This window comes from Rattus norvegicus, chromosome 4, assembly GCF_036323735.1.
Source record: "Rattus norvegicus strain BN/NHsdMcwi chromosome 4, GRCr8, whole genome shotgun sequence".
Taxonomy (NCBI): Eukaryota; Metazoa; Chordata; class Mammalia; order Rodentia; family Muridae; genus Rattus; species Rattus norvegicus.
The window spans coordinates 26,557,311-26,575,614 of record NC_086022.1 but is presented as its reverse complement, the minus strand read 5'-3'; the positions used below and the strand labels follow the sequence as shown (position 1 = coordinate 26,575,614).

The 18,304-nt window shown below is 40.4% G+C and overlaps 1 protein-coding gene across 5 annotated transcripts in view; it reads left to right on the top strand.

The window, feature by feature from the left end:
• Positions 1-18,304, top strand: part of Slc25a40 (solute carrier family 25, member 40) — an 87,152-nt gene that overhangs the window by 55,825 nt on the left and 13,023 nt on the right. The window contains exon 12 of one of the 5 annotated variants that reach the window (XM_063285719.1): positions 14,277-14,450. The exons of the other annotated variants lie outside the window; for them this stretch is intronic. Coding sequence (XP_063141789.1) covers positions 14,277-14,287 — 11 coding nt within the window. The 3' untranslated portion in view covers positions 14,288-14,450. Of the gene's footprint in view, positions 1-14,276; positions 14,451-18,304 lie in introns of those variants that run through there. 5 annotated transcript variants of the gene reach the window in all.

The window sequence follows — 18,304 nt, the reverse complement described above, 5'->3', positions numbered from 1 at the left end:
ACTCCCACAATCTAGCCCCACAGGATGACAAAGGACAGAGACCCTCCAGGAATGACAGTATGAGTCATTCCTCAAAAACCTGCTGAGCTGCTTGCTGAACGTGGAGGAAATACAGAGTGCACAGTAGTTGTTATAAACAGCAGCTGAGACTATGTGGCCAGTTGTAGGAAGGAATATTATAGTTGACATGAGTGTTTTTGTCCTGCTTTGTTAAGAATCCATTTGTAACATCAATTAAGAGAATATTAGTCTCTCATTTAAGGCTAAGATAGTAAAAAAATGTCCCTCAAAGGACATCGCTACCTATTCTAAGTTTTTAACGCATTTGTGATTGTACATGGGATAGCCATAGCGTAGGAGTAATTATGACATGGTTATTGTTTTCACCTGGAAATTAAGCATGACATAAGGAGATACAATTGTGTATTAAGTTTACAGGGGGTATAGGTGTGGTGGCTATTGTCGGTGGGAATTACATCTGGAATCAACTAAAATGCAAAAGACTAGACACATCTGTGAAGTATTTTTTTCTTAATTAAATAATTTGAAATGGGAATACCAATTCGTAATCACATATTTGAAGTGAAAAGATAAACCTTTAATCCAGCCTATAAGTCATTTGAGTAAATCCTATGTTATATAATAATATAAACATATAATATAAAATTAATATATAAATATATATTTTATATATTTATATAAATACATGTTCACATTCTGTAAATTCTGTGACTCTAGAAAATCCTAATACACCTGCCTTCAATGGGTACTCCAATCTAAACATGCTTATCTAAATTCTCAAATGCTGAAATAGACATCCCTCTTCCTTGCCTCCACCTCAGAATATAATACTAGATTACTATAGCATGCATTTTGTCTTTGGAGCAGGGTCTCTCTGTGTAGCCCTGACAGTCCTGAAACTATATAGGCATAGGGGTGGGTTCAAACTCACACAAATCTACCTGCCTCTGCCTACAGGGTGATGGGATTAAAGTTGTGCAGCAATGTGCCCGCCTACAATATGCATATTTACACTGTAATGCTATTTACAAATATGCATTCTTTTTTAAATAATTTGATTATTAAATTGAAAAACGTGTATATGGTTTGAATTGTATGGTGTGTGCTGGCATTCCTGTGCCTTGGTACAGGTATGGAAAGGTCAGAGGTCAGCTTTTTTTGAGTGAGTTCTCTTTTCACCCTTATCTGGGTTTGAAGCATAAAATGCAGATCACTGTACTGGCAAAGCAAGTACTTTACACCATGAGCCCTCTGGCCATGTACATGTATTTGTTTTATACAGCTATTCTCCACCCATTATGTATGTACCAAAAATAGCAATATTTGCATTTTGCAGATGGGAAAACAACATGGTGTGATGACTATTCTTAGTTGTCAATTTGACTACATCTAGAGAGAACTACAATCCAGAAGTGGAGTAAATCCACTTCTAGTCTGGACCTTTGAGGTAGGAAGTCACACCTGTTATCTGGATCTTAAGGTGGGAAGACACACCTTTAATCAGGGCCACATCTTCTTCTGGAAGCCTATATAAGGACATGGAAGTAGGAAGGTTTTGTCCTTCTTGCCCCTGCCTTGATAGGTCATCCATTCCTTCAGGGACATTGAAGCCAACTTCTTTCAGATTCAAGCATATACTGAAGACCAACTGAGATATCCAAACAGGTGGACTGAGAAACTACTGGATTCTTGAACTTTCTGTTTAGAGCCAGCCATTGTTGGATTAGCTGGACCACAGCCCATAAGTCATTGCAGCTCAAATCCCCTTTACAGGCTGTGGTCCAGCTAATCCAACAATGGGCTGGCCATGGAGAGAAAGTTCAAGAATCAAGTAGTTTCTCCCTCTCCCTCTTCCTCTCCCTCTCCCTCTCCCCCCCCTCTCACACACACACACACACACACACACACACACACATATATATATATATATATATATGTATGTATATATATGTATATATGTGTAGTGTGGTGTGTATATATATATATATATATATATATATATATATATATATATATATTCTATACATTTGGTTTCTCTAGGTAACCATGGCTGTGTAATTAAAACAGTAACACTACCATAACTACCACTTCATTTTCCTAGATGGCTGCATATGATGAAGCATGCATGTTGAGGTTGTCACTATTAGTGGGGAGACATTCTGAAAACTGTACCAGTTGTTTCATCACTGTACAGGCTTCAAGAAATTGACCTGAATCATGGACTGAAACCTTGAGCCCAAATGAGTACCTCTTTCTTTTAAATGGTTGCCACAGAGATGTATAGCTGATGTACATCACCACCGACATAAACACCATACCATAGTAAACAGGATCTGACAGTCCGGTATGAAGCTGGTTATGAAGTCTTCTGTTGGCTTTGCCTAGAAGAGTTTAACAGGCTAACTTTACTTCTACTTCCTTCTACCTCCAACACAAATAATTAAATTTAGAACACTGCAGAAAATTTCTTTTATTATTTCCTCTTTTTCATTGAGATCTTTGGGGAGGAATCAATGGTGAATGGTTATATTCTTTTTTATTATTATTATTAAATTCAGTTTGTCCTTGTTCAATTGCTCATTGCATCCCTCTTGCTAAGAAGTCTTATTCCTGGGAGATAATATCCCCAGAGAAGGAAAAACTATAATGGTGGTGAGGTGTCCTTTGGCCCAGTTATAAGCATCAAGAGGATGATTAAAACACATCAAATGAAAGAGGAAGCACCAAGCCAGTCAACACACTGAGTCTTTAGTTTGCCTAGGAAGTGGCTTCTGGAAAGGTACAAATACTGCTCATATTTGGAGCAGATATTTTGCTGTTTGTTTGGGAAGGCCCACTGATTTATCTAGTTGGGCTTTTCTTCAGTTGTACGAATAGTTTTGGCAGCATCTCCTGCTGTTTGACTGGTCTAAGCAGAAATGTTTATGATCATTAAACTTGAAATGCTATGAATAAATGAGAAATCCAATTCTATTTTGTCTTGGATAGGATACTTTGCAAGCTTGTTCCTCTTATTTATTTATATGATTGAATACAAATATACCTTTAAAAGAGAGATGTAGTAAAATATCTTAGAAGCATTATCCTATTTATGAGCACTTAGAATGATGATGAGCTCACTTTTGGTGAGTTAGGTCACTGTCAGTGCCATAATATACCTTGAAATAAACAACCAGAAACATGAGAAGCTGACCAGCTTGGGGTAGCACTATCAAAACTATCAATATTCCCATGAAAAAAATTACTACATCAACTTTTCCTGTTCAGATGATGCTTGAGGTGGGTGATGGGATGCTAAGTCATTCAAGTAGTTTGGGTTTTGGTCACTGGGCAAAGTCACCCCAAAAGTCCATTCCCTGTAGTTTATTTACACAAGGATTCATAAGAATAACTGAAAACAATTTTTTATTTTTAAAGATTCCTTTATTTAATGCATATGAATAAAACTTTGCCTTCCTATCTACATGTGTACCATGTGTGTGACTGTACCTTTGATGGCCAGATCTCCTAGAACTGGTTATATGTGGTTACAAATAACTATGTATATGCTGGCAATCAAATCTCAGTCTTTTTCAAGAGCACCAAGTGTTCATGATCTTTGAACCATCTCTCCAACCACCTGGAAAGGATCTTTTTTATTGGTTGTGAAGAATTTTTACATATATATTGTTTAATACTCTTCCTGGAGAAATCTGAATAACTTTTTATTATCTCAGAGTACCAGTGATAGGCCAAAGAAATGGTTATACCAACATTCAGTTTAGAAAATCATTAAATTTCCTTTTAGGAGTATGAATGAGGGGTGACTCACAGAAGCACTGAAGACTTAAAGACAGCTCCATCACCAAAAAGTATGGCTGATGACTTAGGAGAGCTGTATTTCTGGACCTCTCAGCACAAGTTCCAGAGTTCCCCTCCTTAGTAGTCCTACCTGCTTATATAACTTGGAGATATTACTGTGTAATCTGATAAATTTTAGGGAGTCTCTCAGACTTGTGAGTTGTGTAACTTCTAAATCTTAAGGAGCTTCCTTCTAAAGTAGAGTATTTCAACTCTGCTGAAACTGTTGCACAGCATGTTTTTCCCACAAAGTTGATAGTTAGGATGCTATGAGATGAAGACATTTTTCTTTTCAAAATAAAAAGACTGCTTTGCTAAATTTTATTAGCAACTTTAACAATATCTCAAGAATTGATGGGAATCCTCCGTCCCCTTTATAGGAGAGCCTGTGACTATAGGAAAAAGACACAGTCCTTTATGCTGTGATTTCAAAAGAGGTTCCCCTCTATTTCTCTGAAAGGGGTTTACTGTGAATTCTTCTGATATCCCAAATTAGATACTTTAGATTAATTTTTGCTCAGAATAAAAACCATTTTCTTTATCATGTTCCTCTTGTTCAAGCAGGTATAATCCAATATTACATATATTTCTCTTTTAGAAACATAAAAGACTGTGGTTTTACGGTTTTCTTGACATGAGATGGTTACAGGTCTGCAAAAGCATCAACATCCAAGAGCTATTTTGCTGGATCTGCATAGAATTTCTGTTAGCTCAAGTTTTAGAGACACAGAACAAAGGGATCAAAATAAGATAAAGATGTGATTTACTCAGTTGACCTCTAATATAACACACCGAGTAGTCAAACCCTGTTATCTATATGCTGGGCTAGCAGAGAGTTCTCCCCCTCCCCAGTCTAAGAACCTGGATACATTAGCAGTCGCCATCTGGTACTGGAGGTCTGGAAGCTCCTTGGAGAGTCACCAGTGTTGAGTCCACAGTCAGAGGTGAAAGAGGGTACAGGTGCTGTCTGTGGGATGATGGCCCCTAGTAAAGGGTGCAACTCATCAAGGACAAGGAAGATGCACACTCATGGGCTACTGTGGCTGCTGCTTCCTCCAAATCCCTCCAGCCTGGACTCCTCCTTGATGAATGGTGCTACATGACTTCAGTGTAGTTGTTCCCATTCACCTCATTGTTCTTCATGTCAGTCTTTTCTAGAAATAGCCTTCTGGACACTCGGAGTTGGGATTTTGTAGTTTAATACTAAACCTCTTAACCTAATGCAGTGGACAACTACACCTAGCCACTCCAGGGTCTGAGGCCAGGAATATGAAAGCAGTGTAGTAGGACAGGGTGAAATTCAGGTCTGAAAGAATAAGTGTTTTTCCCAAGAGATTTAAAAGAAGAAAATGGAACTTGGTTTCAGATTCCTCAAACCTGTCATAGTTTATTACAGCAATTCCAGTCAATAGGTTGACATAGAACCACCCTTCAGCCATTCACTATCATGCAACTGAGTCTTCCTATGACTGATTTGAGGTAGTATTTTCATGGACCGATGAGTTACTGCACTGAGAATTTTGGGAATATTTTACCAAATCCTAAATTACTGGGAAGCTATGCTTGTCCAAGTTCTTGTCATTCTTTTTTTTTTTTTTTTTTTTTTTTTATTATTAACTTGAGTATTTCTTATATACATTTCAAGTGTTATTCCCTTTCCCGGTTTCCGGGCAAACATCCCCCTCCGCCTCCCCTTTCTTATCGGTGTTCCCCTCCCCATCCTCCCCCCATTGCCGCCCTCCCCCCAACAATCTAGTTCACTGGGGGTTCAGTCTTGGCAGGACCCAGGGCTTCCCCTTCCACTGGTGCTCTTACTAGGATATTCATTGCTACCTATGAGGTCAGAGTTCAGGGTCAGTCCATGTATAGTCTTTAGGTAGTGGCTTAGTCCCTGGAAGCTCTGGTTGCTTGGCATTGTTGTTCATAAGGGGTCTCGAGCCCCTTCAAGCTCTTCCAGTTCTTTCTCTGATTCCTTCAACGGGGGTCCTATTCTCAGTTCAGTGGTTTGCTGCTGGCATTCGCCTCTGTGTTTGCTGTATTCTGGCTGTGTCTCTCAGGAGAGATCTACATCCGGCTCCTGTCTGCCTGGACTTCTATGCTTCATCCATGTTGTCTAATTGGATGGCTGAGTATGTATGGGCCACATGTGGGGCAGGCTCTGAATGGGTGTTCCTTCTGTGTCTGTTTTAATCTTTGCCTCTCTCTTCCCTGCCAAGGGTATTCTTGTTCCCCTTTTAAAGAAGGAGTGAAGCATTCACATTTTGATCATCCGTCTTGAGTTTCATTTGTTCTAGGCATCTAGGGTAATTCAAGCATTTGGGCTAATAGCCACTTATCAATGAGTGCATACCATGTGTTTTTCTGTCATTGGGTTAGCTCACTCAGGATGATTTTTTCCAGTTCCAACCATTTGCCTACGAATTTCATAAAGTCATTGTTTTTGATAGCTGAGTAATATTCCATTGTGTAGATGTACCACATTATCTGTATCCATTCCTCTGTTGAAGGGCATCTGGGTTCTTTCCAGCTTCTGGCTATTATAAATAAGGCTGCGATGAACATAGTGGAGCACGTGTCTTTTTTATATGTTGGGGCATCTTTTGGGTATATACTCAAGAGAGGTATAGCTGGATCCTCAGGCAGTTCAATGTCCAATTTTCTGAGGAACCTCCAGACTGATTTCCAGAATGGTTGTATCAGTCTGCAATCCCACCAACAATGGAGGAGTGTTCCTCTTTCTCCACATCCTCTCCAGCATCTGCTGTCACCTGAATTTTTGATCTTAGCCATTCTCACTGGTGTGAGGTGAAATCTCAGGGTTCTTTTGATTTGCATTTCCCTTATGACTAAAGATGTTGAACATTTCTTTAGGTGTTTCTCAGCCATTCGGCATTCCTCAGCTGTGAATTCTTTGTTTAGCTCTGAACCCCATGTTTTAATAGGGTTATTTGTCTCCCTGTGGTCTAACTTTTTGAGTTCTTTGTATATTTTGGATATAAGGCCTCTATCTGTTGTAGGATTGGTAAAGATCTTTTCCCAATCTGTTGGTTGCCGTTTTGTCCTAACCACAGTGTCCTTTGCCTTACAGAAGCTTTGCAGTTTTATGAGATCCCATTTGTCCATTCTTGATCTTAGAGCATAAGCCATTGGTGTTTTGTTCAGGAAATTTTTTCCAGTGCCCATGTGTTCGAGATGCTGCCCTAGTTTTTCTTCTATTAGTTTGAGTGTATCTGGTTTGATGTGGAGGTCCTTGATCCACTTGGACTTAAGCTTTGTACAGGGTGATAAGCATGGATCAATCTGCATTCTTCTACATGTTGCCCTCCAGTTGAACCAGCACCATTTGCTGAAAATGCTATCTTTTTTCCATTTGATGGTTTTGGCTCCTTTGTCAAAAATCAAGTGCCCATAGGTGTGTGGGTTCATTTTTGGGTCTTCAATTCTGTTCCATTGGTCTATCTGTCTGTCTCTGTACCAATACCATGCAGTTTTTATCATTATTGCTCTGTAATACTGCTTGAGTTCAGGGATAGTGATTCCCCCTGAAGTCCTTTTATTGTTGAGGATAGTTTTAGCTATCCTGGGTTTTTTGTTATTCCAGATAAATTTGCAAGTTGTTCTGTCTAACTCTTTGAAGAATTGGATTGGTATTTTAATGGGGATTGCATTGAATCTGTAGATCGCTTTTGGTAAAATGGCCATTTTTACTATATTAATCCTGCCAATCCATGAGCATGGGAGATCTTTCCATCTTCTGAGGTCTTCTTCAATTTCTTTCTTCAGTGTCTTGAAGTTCTTATTGTACAGATCTTTTACTTGCTTTGTTAAAGTCACACCGAGATTCTTTATATTATTTGGGTCTATTATGAAGGGTGTCGTTTCCCTAATTTCTTTCTCGGCTTGTTTCTCTTTTGTGTAGAGGAAGGCTACTGATTTATTTGAGTTAATTTTATACCCAGCCACTTGGCTGAATTTGTTTATCAGCTTTAGTAGTTCTCTGGTGGAACTACTAAATAAACTTAAATATTTAGTAGATCACTTAAATATACTATCATATCATCTGCAAATAGTGATATTTTGACTTCTTCTTTTCCTATCTGTATCCCCTTGACCTCCTTTTGTTGTCTGATTGCTCTGGCTAGAACTTCAAGAACTATATTGAATAAGTAGGGAGAGAGTGGGCAGCCTTGTCTAGTCCCTGATTTTAGTGGGATTGCTTCAAGTTTCTCTCCATTTAGTTTAATGTTAGCAACTGGTTTGCTGTATATGGCTTTTACTATGTTTAGGTATGGGCCTTGAATTCCTATTCTTTCCAGGACTTTTATCATGAAGGGGTGTTGAATTTTGTCAAATGCTTTCTCAGCATCTAATGAAATGATCATGTGGTTTTGTTCTTTCAGTTTGTTTATATAATGGATCACGTTGATGGTTTTCCGTATATTAAACCATCCCTGCATGCCTGGGATGAAGCCTACTTGATCATGGTGGATGATTGTTTTGATGTGCTCTTGGATTAGGTTTGCCAGAATTTTATTGAGTATTTTTGCATCAATATTCATAAGGGAAATTGGTCTGAAGTTCTCTTTCTTTGTTGGGTCTTTGTGTGGTTTAGGTATAAGAGTAATTGTGGCTTCATAGAAGGAATTCGGTAGTGCTCCATCTGTTTCAATTTTGTGGAATAGTTTGGATAATATTGGTATGAGGCCTTCTATGAAGGTCTGATAGAATTCTGCACTAAACCCGTCTGGACCTGGGCTCTTTTTGGTTGGGAGACCTTTAGTGACTGTTTCTATTTCCTTAGGAGTTATGGGGTTGTTTAACTGGTTTATCTGTTGCTGATTTAACTTCAGTACCTGGTATCTGTCTAGGAAATTGTCCATTTCCTGCAGATTTTCAAGTTTTGTTGAATATAGGCTTTTATAGTAAGATCTGATGATTTTTTGAATTTCATCTGAATCTGTAGTAATGTCTCCCTTTTCATTTCTGATTTTGTTAATTTGGACACACTCTCTGTGTCCTCTCGTTAGTCTGGCTAAGGGTTTATCTATCTTGTTGATTTTCTCAAAGAACCAACTTTTGGTTCTGTTGATTCTTTCTATGGTCCTTTTTGTTTCTACTTGGTTGATTTCAGCTCTCAGTTTGATTATTTCCTGCCTTCTACTCCTCCTGGATGTATTTGCTTCTTTTTGCTCTAGAGCTTTTAGGTGTGCTGTCAAGCTGCTGACATATGCTCTTTCCTGTTTCTTTCTGCAGGCACTCAGAGGTATGAGTTTTCCTCTTAGCACAGCTTTCATTGTGTCCCATAAGTTTGGGTATGTTGTACCTTCATTTTCATTAAATTCTAAAAAGTCTTTAATTTCTTTCTTCATTTCTTCCTGGACCAGGTTATCATTGAGTAGAGCATTGTTCAATTTCCTCGTATATGTGGGCATTCTTCCCTTATTGTTATTGAAGACCAGTTTTAGGCAGTGGTGGTCCGATAGCACGCATGGGATTATTTCTATCTTTCTGTACCTGTTGAGGCCCGTTTTTTGACCAATTATATGGTCAATTTTGGAGAAAGTACCATGAGGAGCTGAGAAGAAGATATATCCTTTTGTTTTAGGATAGAATGTTCTATAAATATCTGTTAAGTCCATTTGGCTCATGACTTCTCTTAGTCTGTCTACATCTCTGTTTAATTTCTGTTTCCATGATCTGTCCATTGATGAGAGTGGGGTGTTGAAATCTCCTACTATTATTGTGTGAGGTGCAATGTGTGTTTTGAGCTTTAGTAAGGTTTCTTTTACGTATGTAGGTGCCCTTGTATTTGGGGCATAGATATTTAGGATTGAGAGTTCATCTTGGTGGATTTTTCCTTTGATGAATATGAAGTGTCCTTCCTTATCTTTTTTGATGAATTTTACTTGAAAATTGATTTTATTTGATATTAGAATGGCTACTCCAGCTTGCTTCTTCCGACCATTTGCTTGGAAAGTTGTTTTCCAGCCTTTCACTCTGAGGTAGTGTCTGTCTTTGTCTCTGAGGTGTGTTTCCTGTAGGCAGCAGAATGCAGGGTCCTCGTTGCGTATCCAGTTTGTTAATCTATGTCTTTTTATTGGGCAGTTGAGGCCATTGATGTTGAGAGATATTAAGGAATAGTGATTATTGCTTCCTGTTATATTCATATTTGGATGTGAGGTTATGTTTGTGTGCTTTTCTTCTCTTTGTTTTGTTGCCAAGACGATTAGTTTCTTGCTTCTTCTAGGGTATAGCTTGCCTCCTTATGTTGGGCTTTACCATTTATTATCCTTTGTAGTGCTGGATTTGTAGAAAGATATTGTGTAATTTTGGTTTTGTCATGGAATATCTTGGTTTCTCCATCTATGTTAATTGAGAGTTTTGCAGGATACAGTAACCTGGGCTGGCATTTGTGTTCTCTTAGGGTCTGTATGACATCTGTCCAGGATCTTCTGGCTTTCATAGTTTCTAGCGAAAAGTCTGGTGTGATTCTGATAGGTCTGCCTTTATATGTTACTTGACCTTTTTCCCTTACTGCTTTTAATATTCTTTCTTTATTTTGTGCGTTTGGTGTTTTGACTATTATGTGACGGGAGGTGTTTCTTTTCTGGTCCAATCTATTTGGAGTTCTGTAGGCTTCTTGTATGCCTATGGGTATCTCTTTCTTTAGGTTAGGGAAGTTTTCTTCTATGATTTTGTTGAAGATATTTACTGGTCCTTTGAGCTGGGTACCTTCACTTTCTTCTATACCTATTATCCTTAGGTTTGATCTTCTCATTGAGTCCTGGATTTCCTGTATGTTTTGGACCAGTAGCTTTTTCCGCTTTACATTATCTTTGACAGTTGAGTCAATGATTTCTATGGAATCTTCTGCTCCTGAGATTCTCTCTTCCGTCCCTTGTATTCTGTTGGTGAAGCTCGTATCTACAGCTCCTTGTCTCTTCTTTTGGTTTTCTATATCCAGGGTTGTTTCCATGTGTTCTCTCTTGATTGCTTCTATTTCCATATTTAATTCCTTCAACTGTTTGATTGTGTTTTCCTGGAATTCTTTCAGGGATTTTTGCAATTCCTCTCTGTAGGCTTCTACTTGTTTATTAATGTTTTCCTGTGTTTCTCTAAGGGAGTTCTTCACATCTTTCTTGAAGTCCTCCAGCATCATGATCAAATATGATTTTAAATCTAGGTCTTGCTTTTCTGGTGTGTTTAGATATTCAGTGTTTGGTTTGGTGGGAGAATTGGGCTCCGATGACTCCATGTAGTCTTGGTTTCTGTTGCTTGGGTTCCTGCGCTTGCCTCTCGCCATCAGATTATCTCTAGTGTTACTTTGTTCTGCTATTTCTGACAGTGGCTAGACTGTCCTATAAGCCCGTGTGTCAGGAGTGCTGTAGACCTGTTTTCCTGTTTTCTTTCAGCCAGTTATGGGGACAGATTGTTCTGCTTTTGGGCGTGTAATTTTTCCTATCTACAGGTCTTCAGTTGTTCCTGTAGGCCTGTGTCTGGAGTTCACCAGGCAGGTCACTTGCAGCAGAAAAGTTGGTCTTACCTGTGGTCCCGAGGCTCAAGTTTGCTCGTGGGTTGTTTTCCTCTGGCGTCAGAGATGTGTGCAGAGTGCAGTCTCTTCTGGTTTCCCAGGCGTGTCTGCCTCTCTGAAGGTTTAGCTCTCCCTCCCACAGGATTTGGGTGCAGAGAACTGTTTATCTGGTAGATCCCTTCAGGTTCTGGCGGTGTCTCAGACGCAGTGGTCCTGCTGCTCTTGGGCCCTTCTCTACGGGAACCCAGAGGCCTTATACAGTTTCCTCTTGGGCCAGGGATGTGGGCAGGGGTGGGCAGTGTTGGTGGTCTCTTCCGCTCTGCAGCCTCAGGAGTGCCCACCTGACCAGGCGGTAAGGTCTCTCTTCTTGTCATTATTTTTATCAACCTCCTTGAAGATAGAACATTTTAGTGTTATATCTGTTTAGAGAAGTTACCAGAGAACTGGAGAAATGCATCTTAGGTTTAGAAATATCAACCTGGGTCCCTTCCCAAACAACCAACACAGATGCAGGATAGGTCCAGGGGTTCTTAGTGAGACAAGAGAATATAGGGAAAGATGGCATACCTTTCACAGAGCAAACTGAGAGGACAAGCAACTGTGCCCCGAGTCTTAGCCTGGTTATAAGTTCTGTGAAGTTGGCATGAAAACTGCAATCTAACCAGGATGACATGAGCCTTAGATATAAAAACTACATTCCATCTTCTTGGGCTAACCAAGGAATAGCATTGGTTTGAGTAACTTTTTGGTCAGTTAAAGGCTGATCTCTGTGGCTCAAATCTCAGGATATCTGTCTGAGCCAGGAGATAGCTAAGCACATCCAATACTGCAAGTCTGCATTTTGGTGTTAAGTGAATAAGAGCTGCCCCAGCGTTTCTTTAACCTAAAGATTACAAGTTCTAAGATGATTAGTTCATTAAAATTTTTACTTGATTTGATCTTAGTGTATGAGCACACATGTGTGTGCCCACAGAGACCAGAGGGTACATTGGGGTTCCTGGAGCTATGTTTACATGCCGCTGTGAGCTACCTGCTGTGAGCTACCTGCTGTGGGTACTGAGGACCAAACTCTGCAAGAGCATTCAAATGCTAGTAACAGATAAGCCATGTCCCTGGCTCTGTGGTTCATTTAAATATTGCTTGGTAATGGGCTAGTGTCTGAAGTTCCTGCTTCTTTGAGAATCTGTGTCCTCCTCAACATTTTAAAAGGTCAACAGGAAATGGCTTTTTTTTTTCCAGTACTGGTGACCATACCCAGGATCTCACACATGCTAAGCAAAGTTCTCTACCTCTAAGCTTGAGCCCAGAATAAAACATGTTGACTAGACGTCAACTAGTAAGGCGAAAGATCCAGTGACAGCTCCCAATTGGTAAATTCATCAACTTTGGTATTATCACAAACTATCTAGCAGTATAATTGTGACTGAAATACAAACCAAAATATATCAGATTTCTAAAACTCTGATACTTGGAACAAACATTAGCAGTGTATTCATACAAATACAACTAAAGCCTGAGTATTTCTTGTTTGACAATGTTTTCCCATGATTTAATCTAATTTTACATCTATTTTAGATGCCCTCTGGAAGTCCTAAGGTTAGTTCTAGGTCAAAAATGCTTTATTTTTAATAAGTTTATTAAGTATATTTTATGAAAAAATTTAAAATACTTATTTAGATGACATTATAAAATAAAACCACAAGGACAAAAAAAAAAAAAAAGCCTTCATGGACAAAGCTGAAGAAATGACAAAATCTTTGTTTTCTAATTGCCAAAAAAAGATAAATCTCTCTCACATTTCCCTATAAACAGCAGATGAGTGTCCAACAAAATGCTGCCATTTGAATTCTGAATAAGGTGAGCTTTTTGATGTCTTCTGGACATGTCAGGACCCCCACACTCATGAACTTACAGCAGCTCTGGTTGCTAGCACCAGATCAAGGCAGTCCGGGTTCTAGCATGAAAGGGCAAGGTGCCCTGTGAAATCCTGGGATTCAGTGAGTGTCCTCTGCAAGAGCAACAAGTCCTCTAAACCACTGAGCACCACTTCAGCCCCCACCCCTAACTTCCAACATAACACATCCACTCCAAGTCATGCTGTCCATATACTGCTGGGTGTGGGGCTATCCATAGAACATGGGCAGCTTACCAGCATCCATATTCTTAATAATCTCTCTCCCAGAAGCCAACAGCTGTCCATAGCTTCTCAGTTAGGGGCAGGGGGAGCCCCTTCTCCCTTTCATACACAGGGAAATGTGACTGTTTTCAGTTGACTCCCCAGCGGCTATACCTGTTGAACTCTGAAATAAAAATACTGGTTTGTAAGCAAAGTTCCCTCTTGCCTATGCATTCATATGGTGAAATTCACACAAAAACAGAGATGAAACTGGGTCTGGGTGCATGCCTTTAATCCCAGCACTTGGGAGGCAGAGGCAAGCAGATAACTTGATTTTGAGGCCAGCCTGGTATATATAGTAAATGTCAGCACAGGCAGAGCAACACTGAGAAACTGTGTCAACAAAACCAAACCCAACCAACCAACCAATCAACCAAAAAATTAAACCTCACAGATATACAGAAACAATGTCTCTTTGTTTTTTGGGGGAGGGTTTGTTTTTACTTTTGTGTGTGTGTAATGGGGGTTTACATGTCATAGCATATTTGTATGAGATCAGGGACCAGCATTTGGGAATCAAAATTTTCCTTCTACCATGAGGGTTCCAAAGACCAAACTCAGGTTATTAAGCTGATGTGGCACGGTCCCTTAGTTTTAAAAACTTTCTTTGTACCCCTGGGTTTTTTTGTTCTTGTTGTTGTTGTTGTTGTTTTTTGGCTGATTTTTTTGTTTGTTTCTTTTTTTGAAACATTATCTTATATATCACAGGCCAACCTTGAACTTGGTATGTAACCAAGAATGGAATTAAACTTCCGGTCCACCTATCTCCACCAGAGTGAAGAAGTTTATATATTTGTGCCTACCTGTCCAGTTGCCCAGACACTGAACCTAACTTAGCCTTCCAAAAGCACTCTACCAATAAAGCTACTTCCGCAGCCCGCAGCTTCTCTTTAGATTCTCTATTTGCTAACTTCAAAGTAGTTCCTTCCTCTCGCTCCATCAAAGCTGGGTGTGATTTCCTCCACCATTGTAATGGAAGCAATTGTTAACCATAACACTGTAATTCCAAAGGAAGACAGAGGTGCAACAACACAGGAAACACCAAGATATGAGTCTCAAAGACCTTTATTCACAGAGAAGAGGGCAGGCAGAGGACTAGGTAAGATAAAATGGTCCAAGGTGTGAAGCCCAGAGTCCTGCAGAGCAAACACTAAGACAAGTGGATCAGAAATGTAATACCACCCAAGTTCAAGGTCAGACTAAGGTGTATGAGACGCTGTTCATTTCCCCCCTAACTAAAACAAAAATGCCTGGAAAAACTAGGGCCAAAGAAATGGCTCAGAAGTTAAGGGAGCAGGAAGGTTATGGGTTTGAGGTCAAGCTGGGATACAGAGCAAATATGAGGTAACTTGGACTAACTAGGGAGACCCTGCTCTGAACAAATGACTAAACATGAAGCCTGTTATTCAGGTTTGTTAGTGCTTTCCCTGGTGTTAGGATGGTTTGCAAAGCAAGAACAATTCTAACACCCTGAACTTTTCTTTATAGATAGACTCTTTTAAAAAGAGTCTTAAATCTACTCAACTGATGTGCCAAACCCTTGCACTTGAGAAACAAGGCGAGTGGTATTTTTAACTTGTATTTGAGTGTGGGGTTGCTTAAAACCTAAGTCATACACTGCTGTCTTTACACCATTTGGGAGTTTACTGGAAACAATAAACTCACAAGGTTTTGTGGCTAATACTGACTGAGGCAGACACAAATAAGTTCATCTACTATTGTTACATCTCATGTCACACAGCAGAGTAAATATAATCTACATGTGTGTACATGAGTTACACAATGAATTCCCAATAAAGGGGTTCACGTGGATTCAGAAGCACACTGAGAAAGTCCTGTATGTTAAGAACAAACCAGAAAACAGAAGTAACGCTGCTAAAACAGCTGGAGTCGGGCAGGAGTGCAGAGTTCATCTGTGAGGAGAAAGACTGAGCCAGTGTCCATGAGCAGGAAAAGGGTCCAACCCCTCTGGACTTGGACATGACCCATTGTTCAGGAGCAGGAAGCAGTAGGTCATATCTAGCTCCTGATGCGCAAACAGATGGACAGGACCAACAATGGGAACAAGCTGCATCAGAGGGCCCTTGGTCCTCACTGCCCACACCACACCAGCCCTCAGATGATTGGTTTGTATGTGGCCATTGCCTTAATGTTAGATGTCTACCACTCTGTATGACCCAGGAAAGGAAGTTACATTTTTCCTTGGTCTGGTGTGTCGGGTAAGTTATTGTGCCTATTTTCCTTGATATAATTTTAATATGCCCAGGTGTCCCTATAGTTTCAGTTATCCTCAATAAACTTACAATCTTTATTGGCTGGGTGACACATGACAGACGGCACAGTTCTAGGTCTGCCCAGGGCTGTAGTTACCTTCCCCACCAAATGGAATCAAAGACCCCATGTAGAGGGGGTCTCTTATGGCAACACAGCCAGACAAATCACTGCTTTATATAGTGTGAAATGGCTTAAAGTAGAACCCAGTGACCTAACACTTCCCCCTTTACTTCTTGGACATGTCTACATAGCCTAGACCTTGCTATCATCCTATTTCAGCCTATCAGCTTGGAGAATTACAGGCCAGTGTCACAATGCCCACAGCCTGTGGGTTACCAGGTCACTATCAGTACATACACAGCTCCAACAGAACAGGGAAAAGAAAGCATCCTCCTGCTCTACCCGAGGCTCTCATTTGTGAATAAGTAGCTTTCTGTAGGTTTCCAGGTTCTGATCCAGGAGAGCCACATAAATGGGCTAAAGAGTAGATTAGCACAGGACACAGAAACTGGTCATGGAAGGGGCTCCGAAGCTGCTGCCGGCCAGGAATGCCAGCAGAACTCTGGTCTGTTCTATTACCTCCTATCTGAACTCCTCTCCTAAGGGCTGCACATGCCTGTACTTCCTTCCGATGCTGAGAGGAGGCCAACTGGGTTGATCAGCTCATTCCTCTCCTACTGTAAGTCCTTCAAAGCCTCCGGATTGGCATGTCAATGGCATCCTATTTCCTAGGATCTCTCCTGTAAGATGGGACTTCTGCTCACTCACTCACCCCCATCTTAACAGCTCCCAGAAACGCCCATCCTCTAGTCTGTGGATTTCATTCTTTGAATTCTTGAGGCAAGAACTCTAAAGCTACTGACTGTAGGCAGCTTTGGTGGCCCTTGAGTTTTCCAGGCTCCTAGTTAAGCTGAGAAAATTTCCATCATTCTCAGCCATACCCCTATATTCTTCTATTATATTGACATAGACACTGGTTTTGCTAGAAGGCACTGACTCCTCACTTGGTCCCAGAAGTTAACTAAAAGCAGGACAAAAGCCAGGCATTTCTGTAGGTCTCTTCTTTAGATGTCTTGCTTTCAGTTTTCACAGTGCCTTAGTTCAGATTCCAAAAGGTGCCTGAAAGTTCATTGTCTCATACATTGTCCTGAACCTGAAGACAGCCTGGATTCCGGCAACATCTTCATAAACATTCCCATGAAACTATGATCCTCACAAGATAGATTACCCACCCCAAATGAGAGCAGCTGTCTATGACGGTGTGATTGAATGCCCAGAATTTTAGGGCCAAAGCCCTGGCTCCATCTTGGGCAGCCCCTTCATGTGAAGTATTTAGGCCACCATTCTGTCGGCTAAAGATGAGATGTGGGACAGGGGAATGGTTCAGTGGATAAAGTGGGCACAAGACAAGTGTGAGAACCAAAGCCTATAACACATGGAAGACAAAGCCAGAGGACAATTCTGTGGGTTGCCCTGGTACTGTCTGTTTGTATTTTGATGCTAATTAAGCTTCCCCAAGAGGGGCTGCCTAGGACAAGGAGTGAAACACTACTCAGGTGACTTCATCGGGACCATCTCCCCATTTTAACTTGTAAAATAAATGTTAGAGCCAGTAATTGGGCAGGGGCAGGGAAGAGCTGAAGAGTTGGGGGGAGAGGGAGGAGAGAAGGGGTCTATGGAGAAAATGAGGTGGAAGGAAGATGGAGATAAAGCATGTGGCCTGGAGAAACTGCGAGTTCTGAGGGATCTTGTAGCTGGGGGAATAGAGTAGTGTAGTGGTGGGTCTGCCCAATCTAGGCACACAACTTGCATTCATATTATTTGAGTTGTGTTTTCATTGCATGGGCTTAATCTGGGTTGGAGAATTGACCGCAACACAATTCTACCTAGACTAGCCAGAATTAACAAGCCAATGAATCACCAAAAAACCCTGACTCAATAAAGGGAGAATAATCGAGGAACACAACTGTGGTAGTTTGAATGCTGCACGTCCCCTATAGTCTCTGGCATTGGAATACGTGGTCCCCAGTTGTCATAGGCTGGATAGGTTTAGGAGGTGGGGTCTTGTGGAGGAAATGTCATTGGGGCAAGGTTTGAGAATTTAAAGACTCATGCCATTCCTAGTTTTCTCTGTCTGCTTTTGTGAATGTGGTTAGGATGTGAATTCTCAAGTGCTGGGATTAAAGGTATGGGCCACCACTGCCCAGATGAGACCATTAATATATAGAGTGATTGTTGAGTGATACATATTTATGCTATTTGATCAATTAAGTAAGACTAACTAAATTTACCAAAAGAATTTAAGACTTAGATTGATTAGAGATGAAGAGAGCCATCATGATAGATGCAAATGAAATTCAAAACAATTACTAGGATCTATCTTAATATATTCTGCTAAATTGGAAAGATCTAAAATAAGTAGTTGAATGTTTAGATGTATATGACCTACAAAAATTAATCCA